General features: G+C 38.6%; 1 protein-coding gene across 3 annotated transcripts in view; it reads right to left on the reverse strand.

Annotated features, from left to right (window-relative positions):
* Window positions 1–23,962, reverse strand: part of LOC107040381 (ankyrin repeat and sterile alpha motif domain-containing protein 1B) — a 101,482-nt gene that overhangs the window by 50,444 nt on the left and 27,076 nt on the right. For 2 of the 3 annotated variants that reach the window (XM_015260454.2, XM_015260456.2), the window contains 4 exons: window positions 7,751–7,831; window positions 4,722–4,878; window positions 4,490–4,635; window positions 4,267–4,389 (listed from right to left, as the gene is read on the reverse strand). In XM_015260454.2, the coding sequence (XP_015115940.1) occupies window positions 4,267–4,389; window positions 4,490–4,635; window positions 4,722–4,878; window positions 7,751–7,831 (507 nt within the window). The remainder of the gene's footprint in view (window positions 1–4,266; window positions 4,390–4,489; window positions 4,636–4,721; window positions 4,879–7,750; window positions 7,832–23,962) is intronic. The other variant, XM_015260455.2, reaches the window with a different exon arrangement.

A 23,962-nucleotide genomic window follows, 5' to 3' on the forward strand; every position in this document is an offset into this window, starting at 1 on the left:
ACGAAATTTTTGGTTTCAGTAGAGGTAAATTTTTTCCACATTTTCTGACATGTGCTTCCGATAGAAATTTTCAGTTCTTCCAATTGAGTATGGTTTCAATTAGCTCACACCATCGGAAATGCTTTAAAAATGCCAAAAAGAACCAAATTGCACTTTGTACCGTCTTCCCCAACCATGATTGCAGATTTTCTTTTCTCCTTACCCAAAGTGACCTTTTTTACAAAACATACTGAGAAATCAAAGTGGCACTCCGATCCTTTCTGTCCAAAATTGATTTTAGAAAATATATTTTTTTAACTATTTCAATTTTTGAAATCTTCCATTAAAAAATTGATAACTACTGACACTAAAAATTTCGTCAAATACTCAAGGAATAGAAAAATTGATGTAGTCAGCATATCAAAACTGGAAAAAATTGAAAGAAAAAAATCCCTGCGGATTTTCCTAATAATAAGAAAAACCATGTGAAAAGCCTCAACGAAATTAAAATTTTTAAGGTACAAAACCATATCAATATTTGGCGAATTCGCCCATAGATTGAATTCATTAGCGTATTCTTATTATTATTATTAACCACTATCTCTCATTAATACGATCATTCAAGTATCAATGAGTTCTGCAAAATGAACTTCAAATTCATTACGACAGCAAATTTTTGAATAAGAATTGAATGATATTCCAGTATTCGTTCCAAAATTTTGGGACCGAATATAGGAAATAATTTATTTTTTGGGTCATGACCACTGCCACGTCCCCGTCGTTGACCCTGGGTAATGCTAAGAGCAGTGGATGAGTTTATATTTAAAAATAACAAATAATAATTAATTGTAGCCACAAGTTTCAAATGATTAATATTGATGAAACCCATTAGTACGGATAATTAATGATACAATTATTAAAAAGAAAAATATTCGTGTTCGTATTTTTGTTTTAATGGGAAAGTAGCAATGTACAGTATATTGGCGCCCCAAAGGGCCCAAACGGCTGAAACTGGTATCGACGCCCCTGAAAAAGGTAGCCGGGTGCACATGTGTTTTTAATTTTGAGGGACTGGCGGTGAGCGGGCCCATAACCCCCATAACGAGTTATGATCGTTTTAACAGCACTTTTTTTGACAAATTTTCTTAATTTTTTTAAAAATCAACGGAGATTGTTTATTGAAAAACTATTGACCGAATGTGTTTTACATTGAAGTCAAAATGCATTGTTTTTTTTTTCAGGTCGGCTCGGCAATTCTACAACGAAATAGCCGCAGTCGACATTTCTATGAATAAAATGAATAATTATCGCAATTTCGATCTTTTTCTTCCCTGGTTGGCTTCTCAGGGTTATACGAATCTCTGAAAAAATTGACGATTTTGAAAAAAAAAATTTCGTACGTTTGCTAGCGGTTCAAAATTTGCCGACTTTTACGGACCCTGAAAAGCGGGGGGGTTTTCGGCTTCTCACAGCGATTATAAATAAACTAATCAAATTAAAAACTTGAAACTCCGTATTGGGCAAGCGAAATACTTATATTACACAGTGTATTTGGTCTCATATTTTTACGATTTTTTTTCACTGAGTTATAGACGTTTATTTCGAGTGGTCTCTACTTTTGACACCGACAGTAGTTTTCCGGATTATTTTTAAGAGAATTTTTAGGGAGATGGCTAAAAATTCTATAGACTGAAGGGATTTTCTAGAAAATACTCGAGGGATACAATGGAGGGTAGTTCCTATAATTAATGACGAAATTTTTTATGGGTATGTCTGTGGGTAGGCTGAGAGTGTTTTCTCAGGACATATACAGGGGTAGCTTGTGAGACTTTGCGGGGAGATTGTTCAGGGGCGTGCTCCTTCTGAACATACCCCATAAATTGACGTGATTCTCCGGGGATATGTTTGGTAGTATTTTTAGGGGAGTCACGAGGGTTACATTAAAAAGATTTTCTGCGAAATTATTCGAAAATATATTCAGGGGTAGATTGACGGGGCTCCTGATGGATATAACGGGGGGTAGTTTCTCGGATTAATTACGGGATTATTAAGGGGTAAGTCTGTGGATGGTTTGAGGGGGTTTCTTCAGACAATATCGAGGTGTAGTTTTTGGAATTTTCAATGTTGCTGTAGGGGGGAGAATATATTATTGGGTATATTCAGCGATAGGTTCAGGGGTATCTCCAGGGGTAGTTTCTGAAACGTTTCGGGGGGATTGTTCAGGAGTAGGGCTGCGCACAAGACTCAAACAAGACCTCACTTTGGAGGAATCGTCTTGGCCTTGGTGAGCGCGGAAACTTTCGGTATCGTCACAGTCTCAAAAGAGACAGTATCGGCTCTTCTTGTGATGTCTCACAGTTAATTTATCTCATCTCGGTTTCAAGTTTTTCGCGTTTTTATGTGTAAAAGACCGAAACGAGACGACCGAGACTGAAACCCATCAACTCGCTTGTGCTTGTTTGTGTTCTACATTGAAAAAGCACGTGAAACTTGAGACCGAGAGGAGATAAATGACTGTGAGTCATCACGAGAAGAGCCGATACTACCTCTTTTGAGACTGACGAGACCAAAAGTTTCTGTATTCACCAAGACCGAGATGATCCCTTTAAAGTGAAGTCTCGTTTGAATCTTGTGCGCAGCCTTATTCAGGAGTAAATGGAAGAGATTCTTCGATTCTTGAGTGGTTGTGTCGTGAGGGGGTTTTTTCAGTGTAAAGGGGGGGGGGGGGAAGTTTTTGGGATTTTTAAACTTGCTATGGAAGGGCGAGTATGTCTATGAGTATCTTGAGCAATATATCCGAGGGCATATCCAGCGGCAATTTTGAGACTTTTCAAATGATTCAGGAAATTGTTCAGGAGTTTGTTCTGGATTAACACAACGTTGTTTTTAGAGGATACATCTCGGACCAGTTTTTGGGTTTTTTGTCAGAGGTTATTTTGAGGTGTATGTATAGGGAGATGTGAGGTGACCGGGAATTTTCGTCTCAAATTTTTTTGCGAAAAGATGACTATTAGATAAAAATTTTGACAAAAAATGGAAAAATATTGATAATTGAGGGAGTTATGATTTTTTGAAAATTTGTAGATTCTTTCAATAGTTTTTGTCTGTTCCAAATCGGCCCCGGTAGCTTAGCGGGGTTTCAAGCTATCAAATCGCCCTTTGGCGCGCTCCAAGAACGAAGAATCTGGCAAAATGAAATGTCATACATAGCACTCTTCATCTTCTATGATTTTTTGAGTAAAAAATTATTATTTCTCTCATTGTAGAATGGAAATAGAGAATAATATAAGAAATAATCAGTCTAACCTCCACCATTTGCTAATATTAAATTGGATATTCACTTATTTGAGCATAAATAATAGTGATTTTTGGGCATTTTCAATTCTTGTCTTATTGAAAAAATTAATAACCGTTGAACATCAGCGAAAGATAAATTCGAATTGGCATCAAATGCTTGTCATTTTATTGACAATTTTTTTGGGGAAAATTTCAGTTGAAAAAAAATGAGGTTCTTGAGTAACGAACGATTGAAAAAAGGTCATTTTCTCGTATAAATCCCGTCAAACGGAAGATAATGTTATATATAACGTCTCATTTTGAAGGGTTTTCCACATTCTTTGAGTGTGCCAAAGGATGATTTGATAGCTTGAAACCTCGCGGAGCTTTGAGGCCAATTTAAAACAAACAAAAATTTACTTTGCAATTATCAATATTTTTCTGGCTTTTTTTTGGCAACTTTTGGGCATGAATGACCAACTTCATAGCTCCGTCTCTCGAATGTTGAATTCAAACCAAACCTTAAATTCTTCAGATTTAGGCGAAAAATGATGACGAAATTTCAAGTATTAGGTAGAATTCACGGAAATTCATGAGTTTTCACTGAGAGTGAGATCTAAATTTCACAACTTGATTGAATTTTCAATGGTACATGAACATTCAGAAACAAAATAACACGAATTTTCCATTTTTCCCTGCATTTTCCCGATTTTCCTGAATTTTCACGAAATAATTAAACTGAAAAATCAAGTATTTTATTGATTGTCAGATCATTCGAACTGAAAAGCAATGGGATATTTGATTGTTCAATGACGAGCTTTCCTTAAACTTCAGTGAAAAGCAAACACGATATTAATTTCCGGGATTTGGCATGGAAAATTCAGACAAAAATTTTAAACACTCTAGTCCATTTGACATTTTAGTGTTTGTAATTTGGTTCAAGTTGCAAGTAGACAACTAGTGAAACAAAAAACAAAGTCGATGAAATATCAGCACGAAAAGTTGACTTACCTGTGACCATTTCGCGATGCCAAGTGCAGTGGTGTGTGAGGGAAGATCAGGGATGAGGAAGAACATCTCAGTGGCTCAATCAACTCAGGATGGGTTCTCACCAACAGTTGCACAGTCTCCAACCTACAAATCACCAATTTATTAATTTCCCTCAATTTGTTGTAAAATCTATTCGCGTGATCTATCACTTGACCAACTTTTGCTCTTTTTTTTTTGTATTTACCTGCCATATTGTGCGGCGAGATCGAGTGCAGACTCGCCCCGGCTGTTACGGATACTGGGATCACATCCGTACTGCAGCAGCTGTGACACAACTTCCGTATGGCCATACTGCGCGGCACAGTGGAGAGCTGTTTCATTGTCCTTCGTCTGTAAAAATAATTGTGATCTTCAATGAAAAATTGTAATTAAAATTTCTGAAAATATTTGAATCGAGATGGATGAATTTCACTAACTGCGAGATTAACGTTTGGTACAGACGGTCCTTGACTCAAGATTAGTCTGACGATATCCGCGTCGCCTGCCCATGCTGCCAAGTGAAGGGGTGATGAGCCCTTTGCATCAACGACGTTTGTCGATGCCTCGTATTGAAGAAGTGTCTTCACGACGTCCCTAAAATTCATCATCAATCTATTAATTATTTCGAATGTGGAGAACTGAGAAATACAGTTATTCAGACGCAAATTGAATTAATTCCCTAACATTCCTAGAAGTGTCGAATGATGAAATGAAAAAAGGATTTAATGAATGTCCCCGTAAGCTGATCCGGAAATCAATCAACGCTGAGGGCCTGCTCATTTCATAATTGACTGACACCATGTTAACGAAATGAAGTTAATTACACATAATTACAGAGATGATTTCATTGAAGATGAAAGCATTTCAATAATTCGAAATCCGTGATTTTCGAGCAAATGAAGTCGTGTCAATTTAAAAATCTCGAATTACTTGCATGATGCGCACTACGCTCGTAATATCACATTTCTGCTTCATTGATTTCCATTGATTTCAGGTGACTTCAGTGTGATTTCGGGAGTGAGTAGCCCCTCAATCAATTCCGTACTAATTAGTACACTCAAAAAAAAATTACCTCTGATCAATAGGAAAAGTACTTCTACGCAGTACCAAGAGGTGTCTGGGGAAAAGGGAAATTTTATACTCCCTCGAAGTTACAAAAGAACTGGATGCTAGTATCGTGCGTCAAGTACCTAGGTGTTGGTGAGAAGTGCCTCAGTACTTGTCACAAGTACTTTTGTTACTCGAGACAAGTAAAAAAGTACTTGTACTGAGTACCTGGCTGGTTCTTTTCAAAAGTACCAACAGAACTCAATATAAGTATTAGGTGTGTGACTTAATTTTTACACATTTTTCCTTCGAGATTAAAAATATATTTAAAATAGAAATATATTCGCGGTCTTTTCTGGTTTTGAAAGGATCGGACAAAAAGTTTCAGAACACGGAACGACAAGTCTATGTAAGTTATATAACTTTTCAGAATAGCAAAGTTTACGATGGCAACTGATAAACAGCACATTCGGCACTGCATTTTATACGAATTCCAACAAGGAAAAAATGCTTCTGAAGCACAGGAATCAATGTGTAGTGTTCTTGGTGCTAACGTTGTATCTTATGAAACGTATTATTGGTACAAACGTTTTAGAAGTGGTGATTTCGATCTGAGTGACCAGCCGCGTCCTGGACAGCCTCGAAAGTTTACAGATGCGGAATTGCAAGCTTTGGATGAAGACTCGACACAAACGCAACAAGAGCTTACAGCTCAGTCAGGAGTCACCCGAACAGCAATTTCTAAGCGTTTGCGTCAAATGCTAAAAATCCAAAAACTTGGAAGGTGGGTCCCACATGTGTTGACCGAAAGAAACCTAGGTCAACGTATGAACACGTGTCTTTCACTGCTTACCCGGCAACAAAAAAAGGACTTCTTGTGGAGAATTGTGACGGGTGATGAAAAGTATATTTTTTACGAGAATCCCAAACGTAAAAAGTCGTGGGTAGATCCCTGACAATCCAGCACATCGACGCCGAAACAGAACATCCACTTAAAGAAGATTCTCCTATGTATCTGGTCGGGCATGAAGGGTGTGCTTTATTACGAACTCCTGGAAACAGATCAGACAGTGACTGCGGAACGCTACAGCCGACAACTGAACAAAATGAGCGAAGAACTTGATCGGAAAAGGCCATTTACTGGGCAAGGAAGCAGGCAAGTCATACTGCTGCATGACAATGCTCGACCTCACGTTGCTCGCGCGACTCAGAAGACCCTCTTAAACTTGGGATGGGAAGTTCTCCCGCACGCGGAATATTCACCAGACTTGGCCCCATCCGACTATCACTTGTTCCCGTCCATGCAGCACGCCTTAGTGGATAAACAGTTTAAAACGCTGGACGATGTGCGTAAATTCGTCGATGACTTTATCGCCTCGAAGCCTGCAAGTTTCTTTCGCGACGGCATTCGAATGTTACCTGAGAGATGGCGTAAGGTCATAGAAAACGACGGACAATATTTCCAAGATTAAGTTTGTTGTTCTCTTTTTTTGATATTAAATAAATTTACTGAAAAATCTGTAAAAATTAAGTCACATACCTAATAGTAATAGTACTCAAATTCAGTACTCATAATTGTTTTTAGGAATTCATTCAAGATTACAAATGAAGATCTAAATGTTGAAGCACAAGTGAACACACAAAAAAATCTGAAGATAAAATGCGTTTTTGAAATGGTAATTCACGTTTTCAAAAATGTAATTTACGAGTTTCTCACACGGATAAATTACGCTTTTGAGATCGTAAATTACGGTCAGAATGACGTGAATTACGATTTCAAAAACGAGAATTACCATTCTCAAAATTGGACATCAATTCGGTTTAACAAACATCCATAAAAATCACAATCTACTGATTTTTTTCTACAAAATATCTTCTCCTGAATACTTCTATTTACAAAAATGCGCCAGAAAGCTCATTTTATCAGTCGATAATATTCCCTTTTCTCAATGAAGTAATCAATTAAAAGTAATAAAATTAGCTCATAAAAGTACTTGAGAGAAGATCAAAAATTACTTTTCACCAGTAAGTTTGGTACTTGTGAAAAGTACTAAAAGTACTAGCAGAAAGTAGTGAAGCTACTTCCTCCCAGTACTACAGTATTTCTACTTGATCGGCAGAGGTGGTACATCACTCGAAGATACAAAAGTACTTGGCACAAGTATTTTTCGAACTCTTTACAAGTGAACTTCCCTCAAGTACCGGTCGGTACTGGTGAGAAGTACATTGGTTTTCTGATGCTTGCCTCTCGAAGCAAGCATCAGAAAACGCTTTTTGTAGTCTCCAATATTATCGACAAACAAGTTTCTTTAGCTAACATGTCGACGCCTCTGTCTTTCGAAAAAAATTGACGAATCCTATCAAATTTGAATACCGAATCCTATCAAATTTGAATCTCTCTAAAATTTACATTCCTTACTTATGCCCATTCAATGCAGCATGATGCAGTGCTGAGTATCCGCTGGCATCCTGCACGTTAGCTCCCGGGCCTCGTCGTAAACTGCAATAAAATACAATCTTTCATGAATCCAACAAGAAATTCGAATAAATTGTCAACACAGCTTTACCCACGACTCCCTTAAGGGTCTCCAAGAAATAACCAGTCCCTAAAATCTAAGTAATTAAAACTTTCCAGAAAATTGAGACTTCTATTCTTCTCCAAGAATCACAGAATTGTTTCGGTTCACTTTGCCTCTGAACTCATCCACGCTCCGTTCAATTAATTCAACGAGCAATGGTCTCATTCGGGGATTCCCCCTTCACCCGTAAAATCCTAACATCTCCTCTATACCGTGTTCCCGTCGAGCGCTTCATTTCCGCAATCAAGAGTTCACGTTTACTCTCACGTCAACATCTGCGTATTCAAGCCGTTGCTCTCCCATCCTTCTATGCCTCTCCTTTTCTCTGTTTAATCAGATGCAGGCCAAGTTGCCAGTGAGCTAAAGGTTATTGTAGAGCGTCCCCCCCCCCTTCCCGCGCCTTTCCAAAATGATGACGCGGGTAAAGTTAGATCCTCGTGGTCATGAGGAACCAGGGAAAGAAATTTACACCAACGATAATCTGCATGGGATAATCCCTCGTGGTTGGGTATTCGGTCTTGTCTGTACTTTGGTCCACGAAACATGCTCTCGTTAAACGCCATTGTTGCATGCGCCGCAACGTTTTCAAACTCGGTTATGCGAGGAAATATCTGCATACAGACGCGCAGAGGGTGTCTGCGGGCGGCGTAATACCCATTTATCCACCCTTTTCAGAGAGAAAAAAAGCATCTATATCCTGTTAGATGCTTTTCTCAATTATTCGAGGTAGTTTTATTGATACATATTGTCCAATATTCTTTTTCGGGAATTTCAGAGAGAGTGCGAGGTAACGAAGTGGTGGAAATACATGAGAAAAAATTTCTTATAGAGATTATTTTGTGGAAATCTTTAGAATTTGTGGATCCAGAATAGTAATGCTGCGAGACGTATGAGAAACAAGACGAGAAGAGTCATTCGAGACAATAATAGAAACGAGATGACACGAGAAAAGCTGGTCAAGAACGAGAGAAACGAAGTGAGACGAGAGTCGAAAGGGCCCCTCTGTGTAGTTCTTTTCCGTGCAAATTCGATAATAGAGACGAGATAAGGTGAGACGAGACGAGAGAATGGTTTCCTGACAACGAGACGAGACAAGAAGATGCAGTTTCTCGTCTCGTCTCATCTCACGGCATCACTAATCCAGAATAAAAATGTCACAAAATGTTTGTGAAAGCTAGAGCACAGTGGAACACTTGTCATCGACTCATAATCTCAATATTCCTCTTTATAACGAAAGATATCAACAATTAGAGTGAATCAATCAAACGTTCTAATTTACTCCATTCTCTTCTACTTAAAGATCATCAATTTTTCGATGAAATTGATATCCTGATAAATTTATCTTGTTTATAAGAAAATATACACAAAATTATTCAGAATTGCTTGAAAGAGTCGAGATCAGTTTAAGGGTAAAACTCGAAATTCAACAGAGGTCGAGATATCTGGATCCAGAACATGAAAATTTCTGTTTCGGCATTAGAAAATTGCCGTTCTCATCGCGAAATCTTCATCGGCAAAATTTCCCTGAGCAAATTTGAGGTTTGTTTTTTAATTACTCGTTGAGAATGGCCTTCCTGATTATTAAAGTTGATGTGGTCTATCAATATAGTGATAACCTTGCAGAACTCACGCTAACGTTCCCCGAAGTTGACACCATAACGTCATCAGTAAGTTTCCAGGGGGCATATTCTCGAGTTTTGTGAATGTCATCCACCGCACTAGAGGGGCGCCGTTCGCATTTCTCGTGTGCGAATCGGATTCACCGCTCACTTCACATGTGAATGGACTCGGTCTGTGAATCGTCGCTTGCGTTCACCCGTCGCTTGCGGTGCTTCTCCGTTCACCCATCGGTTTCGTCGACCTGCCGTTCACCCATTGTCCCTCTATCCACCCCACTGTTACTAACTCCCACGATCATCGGATTTGTTTAAATTATATTCGACAATTAAGTTCTTGTTTTTCACCATGGAGCCCTCCAGAAAAAACATCAAAAAAGCGAAGGCCAATCAAAGTGAGGTTAAACCACGTGCTGGGGTTGCTAATGAATTACAGAAAGAAATGCTCATGGATTTCGCGAAGGCGACTCCAGAATTAATAAACACAAAGTTCTCTAATGAGTTTACAAAAGCAACTATAAAAAGTCAGTGGATGAAGATTGACAAAATTTTGAATATCACGCTCAAAATTTCGCAAGACTTCAAAGTACAAATACCTTCGCAAGTTGTCCATTTTTTATAAAACGTCTTTTTTTAAATTTGAATTGTCGGCGAAACCAAGGGGTGAACGGAGAAGCACCGCGAGCGACGGGTGAACGCAAGGGACGATTCATAGACCGAGTCCATTCACATGTGAAGTGAGCGGTGAATCCAATTCGCACACGAGAAATGCGAGCGGCGGCCCTCTAGTGCGGTGGATGACATTCACAAAACTCGAGAATATGCCCCCAGCGCAGCTGTTCGGCTCCGTTCGCTCAGCCGAACGTTGCCGATGTCGGGCGGACACGTACGACGATACGAAGAATGGGAAAAGTTCTAGTGCTGACAGTGGAAAATTTCCCCGACTGAATAATAAAATTTCTAATGTTTCCAAGATTTAATAAAGTATTTCTCCAGGATTCCTCACAAATTTAACAGACATTTTTTTTCAATATCAGCTCTATAATTTCTCTACCTTACAAGTTGCAAATTCATGAACTTATATCAAAATCTCTTATCCTCATCCAGAATTTTCTTTTTTTTTTTAATAAACAGTGAGAGTATGGCCATTTGCACCTGGTGCCTGGCGCTAAGCACTAGAATTTTTCTTCGACTATTCTTTCCGTGTAACTATCAAAAAGTGAGAAAAAACATCTCACAAGGTCCGTAAGACTTCTCAATCCCCAATCATCCCCCATTGTCCTGAAAAAAGAAACACTTCCATCCTGTTAGTACTTCCCCCAATTATCCGAATGCCTTTTATTGCTCCATATTGCCCAATATCCGAGTTACCAAACCTCCACAACTATATCAATTCCCCCACACTAAACAGCCCCCTCACCCCTCAATATCTCCCAAAAAACATGATTATTGCCTCCTCTAGTACGACAATATTTCCAAAATCCCAACGCTCTAGGGGTTAATATCACCTAAATCAAACAGACCAAAACAAAGACAACTTGTCCTCTTCAACAATACTGTTCTCCTACCATGCTCGCATTAAATTAATTCCTCATTTATCCTCGAAACCGGCAAGTATCATCAGCTATGATAAATATTTCTCGTTATGTAAAGCGTTTGAAAACTGAGAAAGAAGGATTTGAAACCTTCTTGAGCCGAGAATATTGAAAAATGTACATCTCATATCTTTTTTTCCCATTCCCAAAGTATTTTCCGACAGTTATATACAAAAGTAAAAATAATGTTGAGACTTCAGAAAATTTGAATAATCGAATCATTGTAAAATTTTTAGCAACACGCAAAATTGAGCTTCGATGGAAGCGATGATATGCTCGGTGCGATGATATGCTCAACTACTAAAAAAGAATTCAATGCAGAAAAGAAATGTCGAAGCACTAAGTCCTCGTCAAATCTAGCAATTGGCCAAATTTTTGTTTCTTATTCATGATTATTTTACATCACTCGGGTTCGGTTTGAGTCTGCGGTAATCCTGATCAATACACTGATAGACTGATTCATTTATTCCAAACGCGATTCGGTAACTATTAACGAATGGTAGAGTTGAATATGACCAAATGAATATTCGTTAGTAGTTAAGGAATGGTCAACTTGGAAAGTGAAAATCGAGTCAAACAAGGCTCCTCAAATGTGCATTTGTTAACTATTAACGAACGAACATTTGGTAAGACCGAATAGACCCTCGTCTCCAACCAAATCCATTCGTAAACAATAACTAATCCTTTCTATCAGTGTACTGTTTGTCACTGCAGCTACCTGTCCACCTCGTGCCGAAATGTGTCTTTTCGTTTACGTGCACTTGTAAACGAAAAAAAGGACAGTTAGGCACTTGTTGAACATAACATCACTGTAAAAAAATATCGTTCAGACCATGTGTGATGGAATTTTTCAGCTCATGTGATCGGAAGCCTTATAGGCTTCGCCTCGGGCCGCCTACACTGAGAGAACAACAGAGTTCTTGAATAAGTCTTACTTGTGCCAAAAAAATAGTTTGTTAAAAATGATCAAAAAACGATTTTTTTGTATTTGCTTGTCTTGGCAAACAGGCGAAGCGTGCACCAAGATTTTTTATTGCCAAAATAGATTTAGTTTTTTCAAACAAATTTTATTTTGTGCAAGTAAGAAATGTAATTTCTAGCACTAATTCTTCGTTATTCGATGCTCCCATATGTATTTTGCTTCCAGCCAATGCTCGTTTTATATGGATGGAGGGATAGTAGTTTGTCATTTCAGCTAGCCAATAATCACAGACAAAAAAACAATTCTTCAATCAAATAATAATGATAATATCACAGTAATTTTGTAACTTAGGGACAAAATATTTGTTGATAAACTTCCCTCTATAAAGGCATCGGCTTGCATGAATGATCTTCCTAAAAAACAAAAACAAATGTTTTTTTAAAAAACTGCGCCAAGAAAATGTTTTGTATGGTTTTTACTGGAAAGTTGAAATTTTTTAAAAATGCAAATAAATGGAAAAGAAACCCGAATCAAGAATGTCGAATAAATAGGTATAGGGTGCATCTAGATTGCGATAAGAAAAACAGTTCTCAATGAAAAAAAATATTGAAAAAAAAATCTCCATAAAATAAAAAATCAGCAGGACTAACGTCCTTGGCGCGGATCAGAAGATTGAGGATTAGATCGATATAGACAGTGAGTTGAAAAACTCTACGTTGATAATATTGATTTTCAAAAAACAAATTGTTCAGTTGAGAAATGATACCAAATTTGCGTTTGGGCAGAACGAATCAACGCAAGCCTTTAACAAAATTCATTCGTTGATACTGAAAAGACTCCTGAATCTATGCAAGTATCGAACTCGGAACCTTTCGCATGTGAGGCACCAACTTACCCACTGCTGCAGGTGATCGCATAATTATCACGATTGCAAAGGAAAGAAAAGTCCACTCCAGATGAGAAAAAAGCGAAAACTAAGCGTTTTTCTCAACTATTATCAATTCGACGTTGCACCTATTAATTCTCCTTTCGTAGCATCAATTATGACCATCAACCAACAAAAAGATTATCGAAGAACTGACAATATAAATAATAACAACCCATAGACCATCAAAACGAAACCAAAGCCTTTTTCATTTCCAAATTATTTTCTCTCTGAAGCTATCGTCAAAGCCCACACCGCCCTCTTGATCCATTGTATCAAACATCAAAAAGACATCAGCAATGAATACTCCTTTCTCTCTCAAGCATCGGCACTCTAAAAAAAACAGAAAGAAATGAAATGAAAGAACTCAAGAAATAAAATTGAAATGACTCTTGCGGACAGGAAAAAAGCCGGCACGTGCTTCCCGTTACGTTTCAGCCGCGAGAGAAGACTCTCGACTCTCCCATTCCTCTTTTCTCTCCTCTCCGATCATCCGCTACCCTGTGTTTATTCTCCGCGCCCTCGTGAGAGGACCGTCGGGATCATGACACTCAAAGCCAACTACTCACTCATTCGTAGATTCTCCCCATCGTCCACACTCTAGCGTGCAGAACCTCCACAGGATCTACAATCTCCTTCGGCATGTGTTTGTATCACTGATCCTGGTTGAAAGGGGGAGGGGGGGGGGGTACAGAAGAAAGCGCAAGGGGCAAATAAATGTCGCATGCCCATTGGGGACATTTGACTCCTCCATTCATCGTATTCAGTCCACTTGTCCAACGTTCCTTTAATTAAACCTCCCTCCACCCGCCGCTTGCTCCTGAAGATTTCCAGCAAAAAGTACATCGACATTTTACTTCTCACATCTCTTTTCCTTTTCATCTGGTTTAAGCCCTCCGGGGTCTCGAGCTCTACAAGGAGACAGTTGGCAGGATACTTTGGATTACTAGTTTTCTGTCTCTGTTTATACTTCGAAATGTGGATAAAAACAGGAAGGAAGTAGTGAGAATTGTTTCTTTTGCTTTTTTGAAGATCTTTTTTCTGGGAACTTAATTAAGAGTGCAACGGTGGACGAGATCAGAGTTGCGGAAAGGATTTCTCGACGACTACAAGTGGAGATGGAGAAGGGAGAATGGCTCTTTGACCCGCGATAATTTTCGTTTTTTTTTCAAGAGAGTTTCATCATATTACAAGGGAGGTATTTTCGGGTTTATTTCTGACTAGCTGCCACCCCCCCCCCCCTCCTCCGTGTGTGTGTGTTGCCCGAGCAATTCGCTTCCCTTGCATGTAATTTCTTCTTAATGACGATGATTTGTGAAGTAATTTAGTCGATGTTCAATAAGAGTAAGAGCAAAAATAAAAATAAACAGTTCATCATAGAATTTCACAGTATTTAGGAGTTTAGTTTGACGTAGGATGTGAAAATTTTCTGGATTGAAAAAAAAGTTCTAGAAACCCCATGTTATGCCCCAGATTTGGTCAATTGTGGTATTGTTGAATGTATGGACGCAGCATTGTCAGCGTGACACTTGTATTATTTACCTACTATTCTGAGAAAATGACCGAATTTTGTAGAAAACATGAGGATCGCTTCAAATTTTCCAGGAAGATTGAGAAATCAAATGAGCCCGCCAAAGCCAGACAAGGTTTGATTGAAATTATATGAAGTATCTCGTTTGGAGATGATAATAATGGAGTCATGCTTTGCCGTATTTAACATTGCAACGCTTAAAGGGGGAACCCAGGGGAAATTTAATAGTCTTCGGTTGATGAATGTAGCTATCGAGCGACTTTTGATATATCATGGGGTTCCTAATAAACTAAAAAAAATTTCGTACCTGTCCTCGGGCTACGATTATCATCTGATTCAAACATTTTTTTTTCAAAATGTTCGCTAAAGTCTATATTGAAAACTCAGATAGGGGCGGGGCGTAGGTCGCGGACCCTATTGGCACCGGTTCCTATCCCGTCCGATAGATAGAGTATTCGAGTTCTAGACTTCCCAATAGAATAGAACTGGGATTTTTTTTATCTTTATTAGATCATAGAAAAAGTAAATTTTTTCGGTTTACTAGTTTTTTTACTTTTTTCAGAATATAAGATCCCGGATTCCGGAATATAATATTCCGGATTCCGGTATATTGTTACGATATTGAAATAAGAAAAGCCAGTTCAAATCAAAGGGCGGTTTTATTTTCTTAGAACAAGGAATAGTTGACAGGAAGGAGGTTTCTGTCGAAGTGAAGTTCTTCCGTTCCAAGTGACGATCGATGTTTTCGATCGATATTCCTCTTCTTTTATTTACAATATTAAATAGAAGGGGGAACACGCTACACTACTCCCTTTGTCGAAAAGGTTGTCGCCCAACAACCACTGGAGCTGTTTAAAGTAATCCATCCAACAATCAATTCTCAAACTAAGAACAAGGTTGACTAAAGAGAATGTTTTAGGATGAATGATTTTACATAGGGAGGGCTCCAGTTGTTCCTCCAGCTAAAACCTCCCAGAAATCAACGCCAGAGGAACAATCCCGGCACACTCATACATGTTTGACTCGATATAATAAATTCAGGACTGTGTTGTACAAAATCATCATTGTGTCAAAACGTGTAACTCATTCTGGAGTGAATTTTCTTCAAACACTCTCACACGTCATACTCAGACAACTAAATTAATTGCATAGTAAGCGAAGTAATTTCCCTATAGAACACCAGCCCCAGGATCTGTAAAACTCAAAATTAAACCTGGTATTAGCTGTTGTGTCGTGGAAATAACTAATGAATGCAGTCTGGGCTTCGCATTTCCAAGCATACTACAATAATTAGAATATTCTAGCAACAACAATATGAGCTACTAATTTACAATTAATTTTTAAATTGTAGGATGGGAAAATTCAAGTTACTTCAGGTCATTAAAGAAATTTTTGTGGCTTCTAAAATTTGTTAATGTATGAGTTCGAGTTCATTCCGTTAACCACGGAGTTGGAAGTCAGTTAACCACTGACAATTCGTTAACCACGAATTTCTTCCGTTAACCACGGAGCTGGAAGTCAACAATGAAGATTTTCTTCAATGGGCCACAGCCGATTTACATGTACGACCTTGAATTTTCCCTTGGGAAGTTTTTGGATGCGATAGACTACGTCATTTAGTTTTGAACGAACTACGTAAGTCTTTTCCCAGTCTCTTTGGATCTTTGGACATTTGCCTTTGACTCTTCTGGAGGCAAAGAGCCAAACCTTCTGTCCAGGATTAAAATAGATCATATGACATTTCAAATCGAAACGGGATTTCATTTTATGACTTTTCAATGACCAATTTTCCCTTACTCTCTGGTGAATGTCAATAAGTTGGTCTTGTAACTGATCAATATAAGTTACCGGATCGGTGACGTCGCTCGCATTATTTGCCGGAGGGTTTCCCTGGAGCAAATCAAGGGGCGATCTCAGTTCTCTGCCGAACATCAGCAATGCTGGAGAAAATTGGGTGGTCTGGTGTTTTGATGAGCGATAAGCCATCAGAAAAAGAGGGAGCTAACGGTCCCAGTCCTTCTGGTTATCGTTAATGAATTTCGCGAGGTAATTTAATAGTGTTCTATTCAAACGTTCTACCATACCGTTTGATTGGGGGTGGAGAGGAGTTGTCCTAGTTTTGTGAATTCCTAGTAGCTTCATAACATGAGCGAAAACTTGGGCCTCAAAATCTCTCCCTTGATCCGAGTGAATTTCGAGAGGAACTCCGAAACGCGAAATCACTTGAGACACAAGGGCTTCTGCGACTGTCACTGCCTGGTGATTGGGAAGTGCTATAGCTTCAGGCCATCGAGAGAAGTAATCCGAGACGACAAGAATGAAACGATTACCATTAGACGACCTGGGTAAAGGGCCCAGAACGCCCACCGCAAGTCTTTCAACAGGAAATCCGACGTTGTACACCTGCAATTCCCCTAGGGCGCGTCATTTCGGACCATCACGACTAAAACACGTAGAACAAGACTTACACCATTGTTCCACATCACCTTTACAGTTAGCCCAAAAAAATCGCTTACGGATATTATCCAACATTCGATTCACCCTGAAATGGCCTGCGACAGGAGAAGAATGGGAGAATCTCAGGATTTCCGGAACTTTACTCTTTGGAATGACAATTTGAAGAACAAGTTTCCCTTGATCAACAGATTCCCAACGACGATAGAGGATACCATTTTTTATTTCAAGAGAATCCCAATACAGCAGATAAATTTTGATTTCGGAACCTAGATGAGATACGTCTTGCCACTCGGGTCGGCTGTTGGTACTTTTGAATTGAATTATGGCTTTGAGAGTAGGATCGACTGACTGAAGTTGTTTCCAATTAAATTCTTCATCAACTGTGCAGATTGTGCGTCGAATAGACTTCCGAAAAATCTCTTCTTGGTTCTGAATTCTCTCACACTTCTTGCAAGTGCAAGGACGACGAGAAAGACCATCAGCGTTGCCGTGTAGTCGACCTGGTCTGTGCAGAAATGTAAAATCGACTTTAGAGACTGATTCTAACCAGCGAAAGACGATTCCTTGAGGATTTTTGAAAGACAAAAGCCATTGGAGGGCAGCATGGTCTGTTCTGATGAGGAATTTCTTTCCTAAGAGATAATAATGAAAGTGTTCGACTGACTGGACGATAGCTAGGAGCTCGCGACGGGTAACGCAATAATTCTTTTGAGATTTGTTAAAACATTTGCTAAAATAGCCGATAACTTTCTCCTTCCCTGCCTGAATTTGAGAAAGAGTTGCTCCCATAGCAGTGGCCGAGGCGTCTGTATCAAGGATAAAATCGTTCCCAGGAATTGGCACTGAGAGAATTGGAGGAGACGTTAAAATAGATTTTAAGTGATCGAAACTCTTCTGGGCTTCGTCTGACCAAATGAAAGCAATTTTCGCCTCTGTCAACGAGTATAGAGGCTTCGTAATTGAAGAAAATCCTTTTACGTATTCTCGGTAGTACGAGCATAACCCTAGAAAGCTCATCATTTCAACCTTCGAATTTGGAATTGGCCATTCCAGAATCGCCTTGACTTTTTCCGGAAGACAACTGATTCCTTCGGAGGATACGATGTGACCTAAATGAGGAACTTCATGCTTGAAAAAGAGACATTTTTTCGTGTTAGCTTTGAGGTTGGCAGTGGCTAAGCGAGAAAGAACCAATTCAAGATTTTTTAGATGATCATCAAAATCTTTTCCAAACACGATAATGTCGTCTAGATAAATGCAACAGATCTTTCCCAGTAAGCCACGAAGAACCTCATTCATAACTCTAATAAATGTAGCCGGAGCATTACATAACCCGAAAGCCATAACCGTGAATTGCCAGAGTTCATTTCCCAACGCGAAAGCTGTTTTTTCTTTATCTTCCGGCTCCAATTCTATTTGCCAGTATCCTGATTTCAAATCTATCGTAGAAAACCATTTGGAACCGGCGCTAGTATTGAAATTGTCTCTTGGGTTTTGTATAGGCATCGCGTCTTTTTTTGTTACGTCATTGACTGCGCGAAGATCGACACAAAATCGAAGTCCTCCATCTTTTTTATTGGGGAAAACGACTGGAGAGCACCAAGGACTACAGCTTGGTTCAATAACTTTTTGATTTTTCATTTCTTCAAGTAATTTCGCGACCTCGTTTTTATAATGGAATGGAACTGGACGGACAGATTGTTTGATGGGAAGAGAGTTCTGTGTAACAATAGGATGTCTTGCTCTTGTATATTTCCCTAAATCTGAAGAGTTTTTAGAAAAACTTGTCTGAAATTTAAGTAAAAGTTCCTTGACTAGATTTTGTTTCTCAGTGTTCAAAAGCTCGCAAGAATTGTCGTATAATTTTGTCAAGTAATCTGGGATTGAATTCGAAATGACTGGAATTTGTGTTGTAGGATTAAGAGCGATAATTCGTTTTGCTGTCACGATTTTGTTTTCCCTAGTGATGTCGAAATTTTGATTAATTATTGACTGGAAGTCGTTCAATAATCCGGTTTTATAGAGGAAGTCTAATCCGAGGATACACTGATCGATGATTTTAGCAAAAACGATATCGAGCTCCACCGAACTCTTTCCGACCGAGATATTAACTTTTTTAGTAGCGATGTGAGGAAATATTTCCCCAGAAACCGTCTTAATTGAGAAGCGACCGACGACATCTTCTAGGTGAGTTAAATTGTTGTGAAATAAATTAGGATTGACGATGGTGATGTCAGCACCGGTATCGACAACCATTGAGCAAGGGACATTGTTAATTTTCCCTTGGATTTTCAATTCTAAAATCAAATGTTGATCACCAACTGAGACTTGAGAGCAATGATAAATTTGTGTGTTTGATTGAGTCAATTCGTCCCCCAACGAATCGACTCTCACTAGTTTTCCGAGTTTGATGATGGATTATTTTGATTTGGATTTCTGTTGTTGGTATTTGCAAAACGATTTTGTGTAAAATTATGATTTCTGTTCCTAGAATTCCGGTAAGGATGGAATCTCTGAGTGGAATTGTTGTGTTGAAGATTAATTTGTGAGTTGTTGGTTTGGATTTCATTTCTCGGTAACAAACATTTGTCCGCGTAGTGCCCTTTTTTTCCGCACTTAAAACATGTTACTTGGTTTCGGTTGGACAAAGAATTGTTTTGATTGTTGTTGCTAGAGGAAAGATTTCGGTTGAAACCGTTAGAACGGATGGTTGGAGCCTGGTTGTTAGTGCGTTTACTATTTAGTAATTGAGAAATCGATTTGAGTTCTGTGGCTCGTTCAACGGCTTTTTGTAAGGACTCAAAACGTTCTGAACGTAGGGTAAATTCAATCCGAGTGTCATTGATTCCACCGATGAAAGAGAGACAAGCGATACGATCTCGATTCTCTTCAGACATTTCAAGATGAGCTAATCGTACGAGGCGCTCAATGTCTTCCGCAAAAGTTTGGAAAGTCTCGTCTTTATTTGGTTTTCGTGCTTGTAATTCGTTAAAATACATTCGCGAGAGATGTTTTTTTATCGAAACGATCATTCAAAAGCTCCGAAATTAGCTTATAGTTTTTCTTGTCTTCACCGGAAACTTTTTCTAAAATAAGTTGAGCTTTTCCGCGAAGTCGGGTTAAAAGCTGAGCTGCTTTTGTCCCTTCGGACCAACCATTGTTTTCCGCGGCAATTTCGAAATGTTTTTGATATCGCGACCAAGATTGTAAACTGTCATAGGTATCAGGTTTGATGAAATTATTTTTTGTGTTGTAAGCCGTATGTGAAGCAAAAGCAGAAGTGATAGTGTTAGTAGCAGTAATATTTAAATTGTTATCTGTATGTCTGGGGGTGGGGGCTGCTGCTTCCGGTTGGAGATTCTGGGGACCAGGATGTTGGAGTGGAACATCTGCGTGGAGGACGTTTACAGGGGCAGGAACGTGTTGTTGCGGCAGGCCTGTCCTTAAAAGGTTGAGACGTTCCTCTCTTTCGAGTCGGCGGTGCTCCTCCAAATCACGACGAATGGACTCACGCATTTCTGTGAAGACTTCGGCCTGACTCCTCTCGTGACGGTGAAACTCCTCTCGAAAATTGTTTTGAACCTCTTCCAGACGTTCCGAAAACTCTCGACGAAGGTCATTTCGCTCCTCACTAACGTCTGGTGGTGCAGTGTGAGGACGGAAACCAGAAGAAAGAGGGCCGAAGTGAGGTGGAGAAAGATCCACAGAATTATCTCTCTCCCTTCGAGTTCGTCGTGACATGATGATTCAATCTGTCACACCGATTTGCAGTCTGTTAAATTAATTTTTTTTTGTCCAATGCAGAAATTATAATCCGGGTCGTTGATTCGTTTGGCACCACTTCTGACATCAATGTTACGATATTGAAATAAGAAAAGCCAGTTCAAATCAAAGGGCGGTTTTATTTTCTTAGAACAAGGAATAGTTGACAGGAAGGAGGTTTCTGTCGAAGTGAAGTTCTTCCGTTCCAAGTGACGATCGATGTTTTCGATCGATATTCCTCTTCTTTTATTTACAATATTAAATAGAAGGGGGAACACGCTACAATATTATTCTGGATTCCAGAATATAAGATCCCGGATTCCGGAATACAGATATTCCTGAGTCTGGAATATTATATACACGATTCAAAGGTATTTTATTTTCCGTGCTAGGTTGATTCATAACTAGACCTGTTCTTTGATCGATAACGGGGCCATTTACAATCGAATCGAGTGACACCATGATTACGAAATGTAATCAATTTCACGTGATTACGGCCCTGATTACACTGAATGATTATCAAATGATTACGAGTGCCAAAAACAGTGATTACATGATTACAAATGATTACATTAATTACGCAAGTGATTACTGAACATTTGTAATCATTGAAGTCACAGATAATTATTTCTAAATTTCTAAATTAATAAAATCAATCAATAATAAAGAAATAAATCGATTAATTAATTACTAAATCATTCAATAAACTTTTTTGCGAGTTAATTAAAACAAAAACTTTTTCTTCAAATATTTCCATTATTTTATTATTGTATCTCATCAAATACATGGCAATGAACAAACGTAGATTATTCAACAAAACATATAACATTTGTTTCAACTTTCCTGAATACGAAAAAAAACTAGAAATTTTTTTTTATTTCTTCATAAATATTATCTTGGACTTTTAATTCACCGTTTTCGCTGGTTAAAGGGGGCGAGACTGTTTTTCTGTATTGTTCAATGGCAATATATCCATGAGAAGTCAAGGGCTGTGACTTCAAACAATTTGTATTTTTCTCCAGGATGTACCATTGATAAGAAACCCCTATTTTTTTTTATTCCCTTTGATACGGGCATACGATCCTGAGAATTCTCTACTTTTCAACATTTTCCCCCCATAATATGCAAAATCTAGAACTAAACCTAATAAACAAGAATCATACTCTATTTCTTGAAACACACACCAGTCTCCAATGTTAATTTCATCAGACTCTTTGATGAAAGATATTTCTTTGTACTTGTCAGAGACTTGCTTCTGCTGATTGTTATATTTGACTAGTTCTTGTTTCTTAACCCGTTGCAACCTATCGCTGCTCAAGTGGCAGCTGCCATTGTTTAAAAGCCAGCAAATTGACGACTTACGAACAATTGACTCTTCGTCTGCAATATCTCTCACCCGAACGAAGGGACTCCTTGGATTGAGATTCCCAGCTGAAGGAATGACCATATGTAACTCTAATTCACCCTGTACTACTAAAAGAGTTTCCAAATCATGCACAAGATTTAGTGAATCGTGATTCGACATCTCCTCACAGCCATGATCCTCAGTCTCATCCTCACTATCACTCAAATCATCCATAGTACATTCTTCACTCTCGATACCTTGTACACTGTACAATGTACAACCTTATACAATTTGATATCTTTACTTTCATGCCCAGAATCTTGACTTTCAAAAAAGCATGATTTTTGGCTTTTTCCATCACCTCCTTCATTGCTTGAATATCAGGGAGGTCAAAATGTATGTCTGTTTGGTTACATGAACCCAGACGTGGATACTCAAAAACATCAGTATTGTCGTTAAGACTTCTGGAAGTCACATCCTCATGAAACAGCATTCTTTTCACTCTGTGGATTCTTTCCAACAAAGTACAATTCACTATAGTTGAATATGTACTGCTCATGGATCTCAAACTTCTGAACATACTCTCACACGCTTGACTTCCAAACAGCCAGGGTAAAAACGTGTCAGCTGTACAGAATCCTTGCTCTACATATTCTTTGAATCACAGAATACAATTTACGAGGCCGTGTGCATCAATTTCCATGCATAAATAATTATTGAGTGAAATGAAGTTGTCGGTTATTGAATATTGTGAGTGTTGACTCAACCACACTCTCCAATATCTTACGAGAAAAAGACACAATACCAAGCATTTTCGACTCTCTGAAATGGTGATATGTCTTTTTTTTTTAATGCATTCCTAAATAAATGGATAATTTGCAAATAAAGTACTGTCGCATCACTTTCGGGAACGTTGTCTTTGAGTATTTTAATTACACTCTCTCCACTTATTTTACTTACTAACTCGTAATTCATTTTGTCTTTTAGAGAGAAGTCTTTTTCGTTTAGTAAATGTTCATCTTTGGAAAACTGTTGCATCACGATTCTCGAGTGAGTGGATGAAACTAAATCGTGGCCCATAGGCAATAAGCTAGAAGGCTTGAGGAACCTTACTCTGAATTTCGCACCAATATGTATAAAATCCTGCATATTCGAAAATTGAGTCTTAAAGGGGGCATGGGAATATGGAAGACTGAATGAATCGCCTGAGGAATCTTGATGCTCATATTCTCCAACATTTAACTGAGTAGCAATGCGCATGGCTTTCAAGAGACGTGGATCTCCATCTGACCCAAAGCCTAAAACTTTAATTCCTTTCTCTTCTGAGCCTTCGTAAATAAATTTCCATCTCCAAGTACACTTTTGTAATCAAACTTATTGTCAGTACCGTACATGCAAAGACAGAAAGTGGGACTATGACTTTTAGGCGACTGCGCCATTATAGTATACACTAAACTGGCTGTCTTGCCATTTTCGAAATGTTGCTCAATCTGGGCTGCAGATTCGGCAACGTAAGCATCAGGTTTGGGAAATCCATTGGGAGATAATGGTAATACGAATCCTAATAGTCGATTTGTGGAGCTATCGTATTGAATTTTTCCGGTGATTCGAGTTGCATCGTCACTGAGCGACACTATCAATGGTAATTGACTCGAAACCAGAAAATCTTTGTGCTCTTTAAATCTACATACACCTTGAATTTCACAAACATTTTTGTTCATAATTTTACTAACAGTACTCAGAGATAGAATTCGAAGATTCGCATGTAGAGTTTCGTACATGAGTCTTCCCCCGATTGTAAATAAATAACTACAGAATACACTAACAGTCTCGCCATATCCATCGCCTTTCGTGAGTACATGCGTACTATTTGCTCTTTCAAGAATTTGTTGTAAAAAA

The sequence above is a fragment of the Diachasma alloeum genome, unplaced genomic scaffold (genome assembly GCF_001412515.2).
Source record: "Diachasma alloeum isolate Michigan unplaced genomic scaffold, Dall2.0 Dall_scaffold_00328, whole genome shotgun sequence".
NCBI lineage: Eukaryota > Metazoa > Arthropoda > Insecta > Hymenoptera > Braconidae > Diachasma > Diachasma alloeum.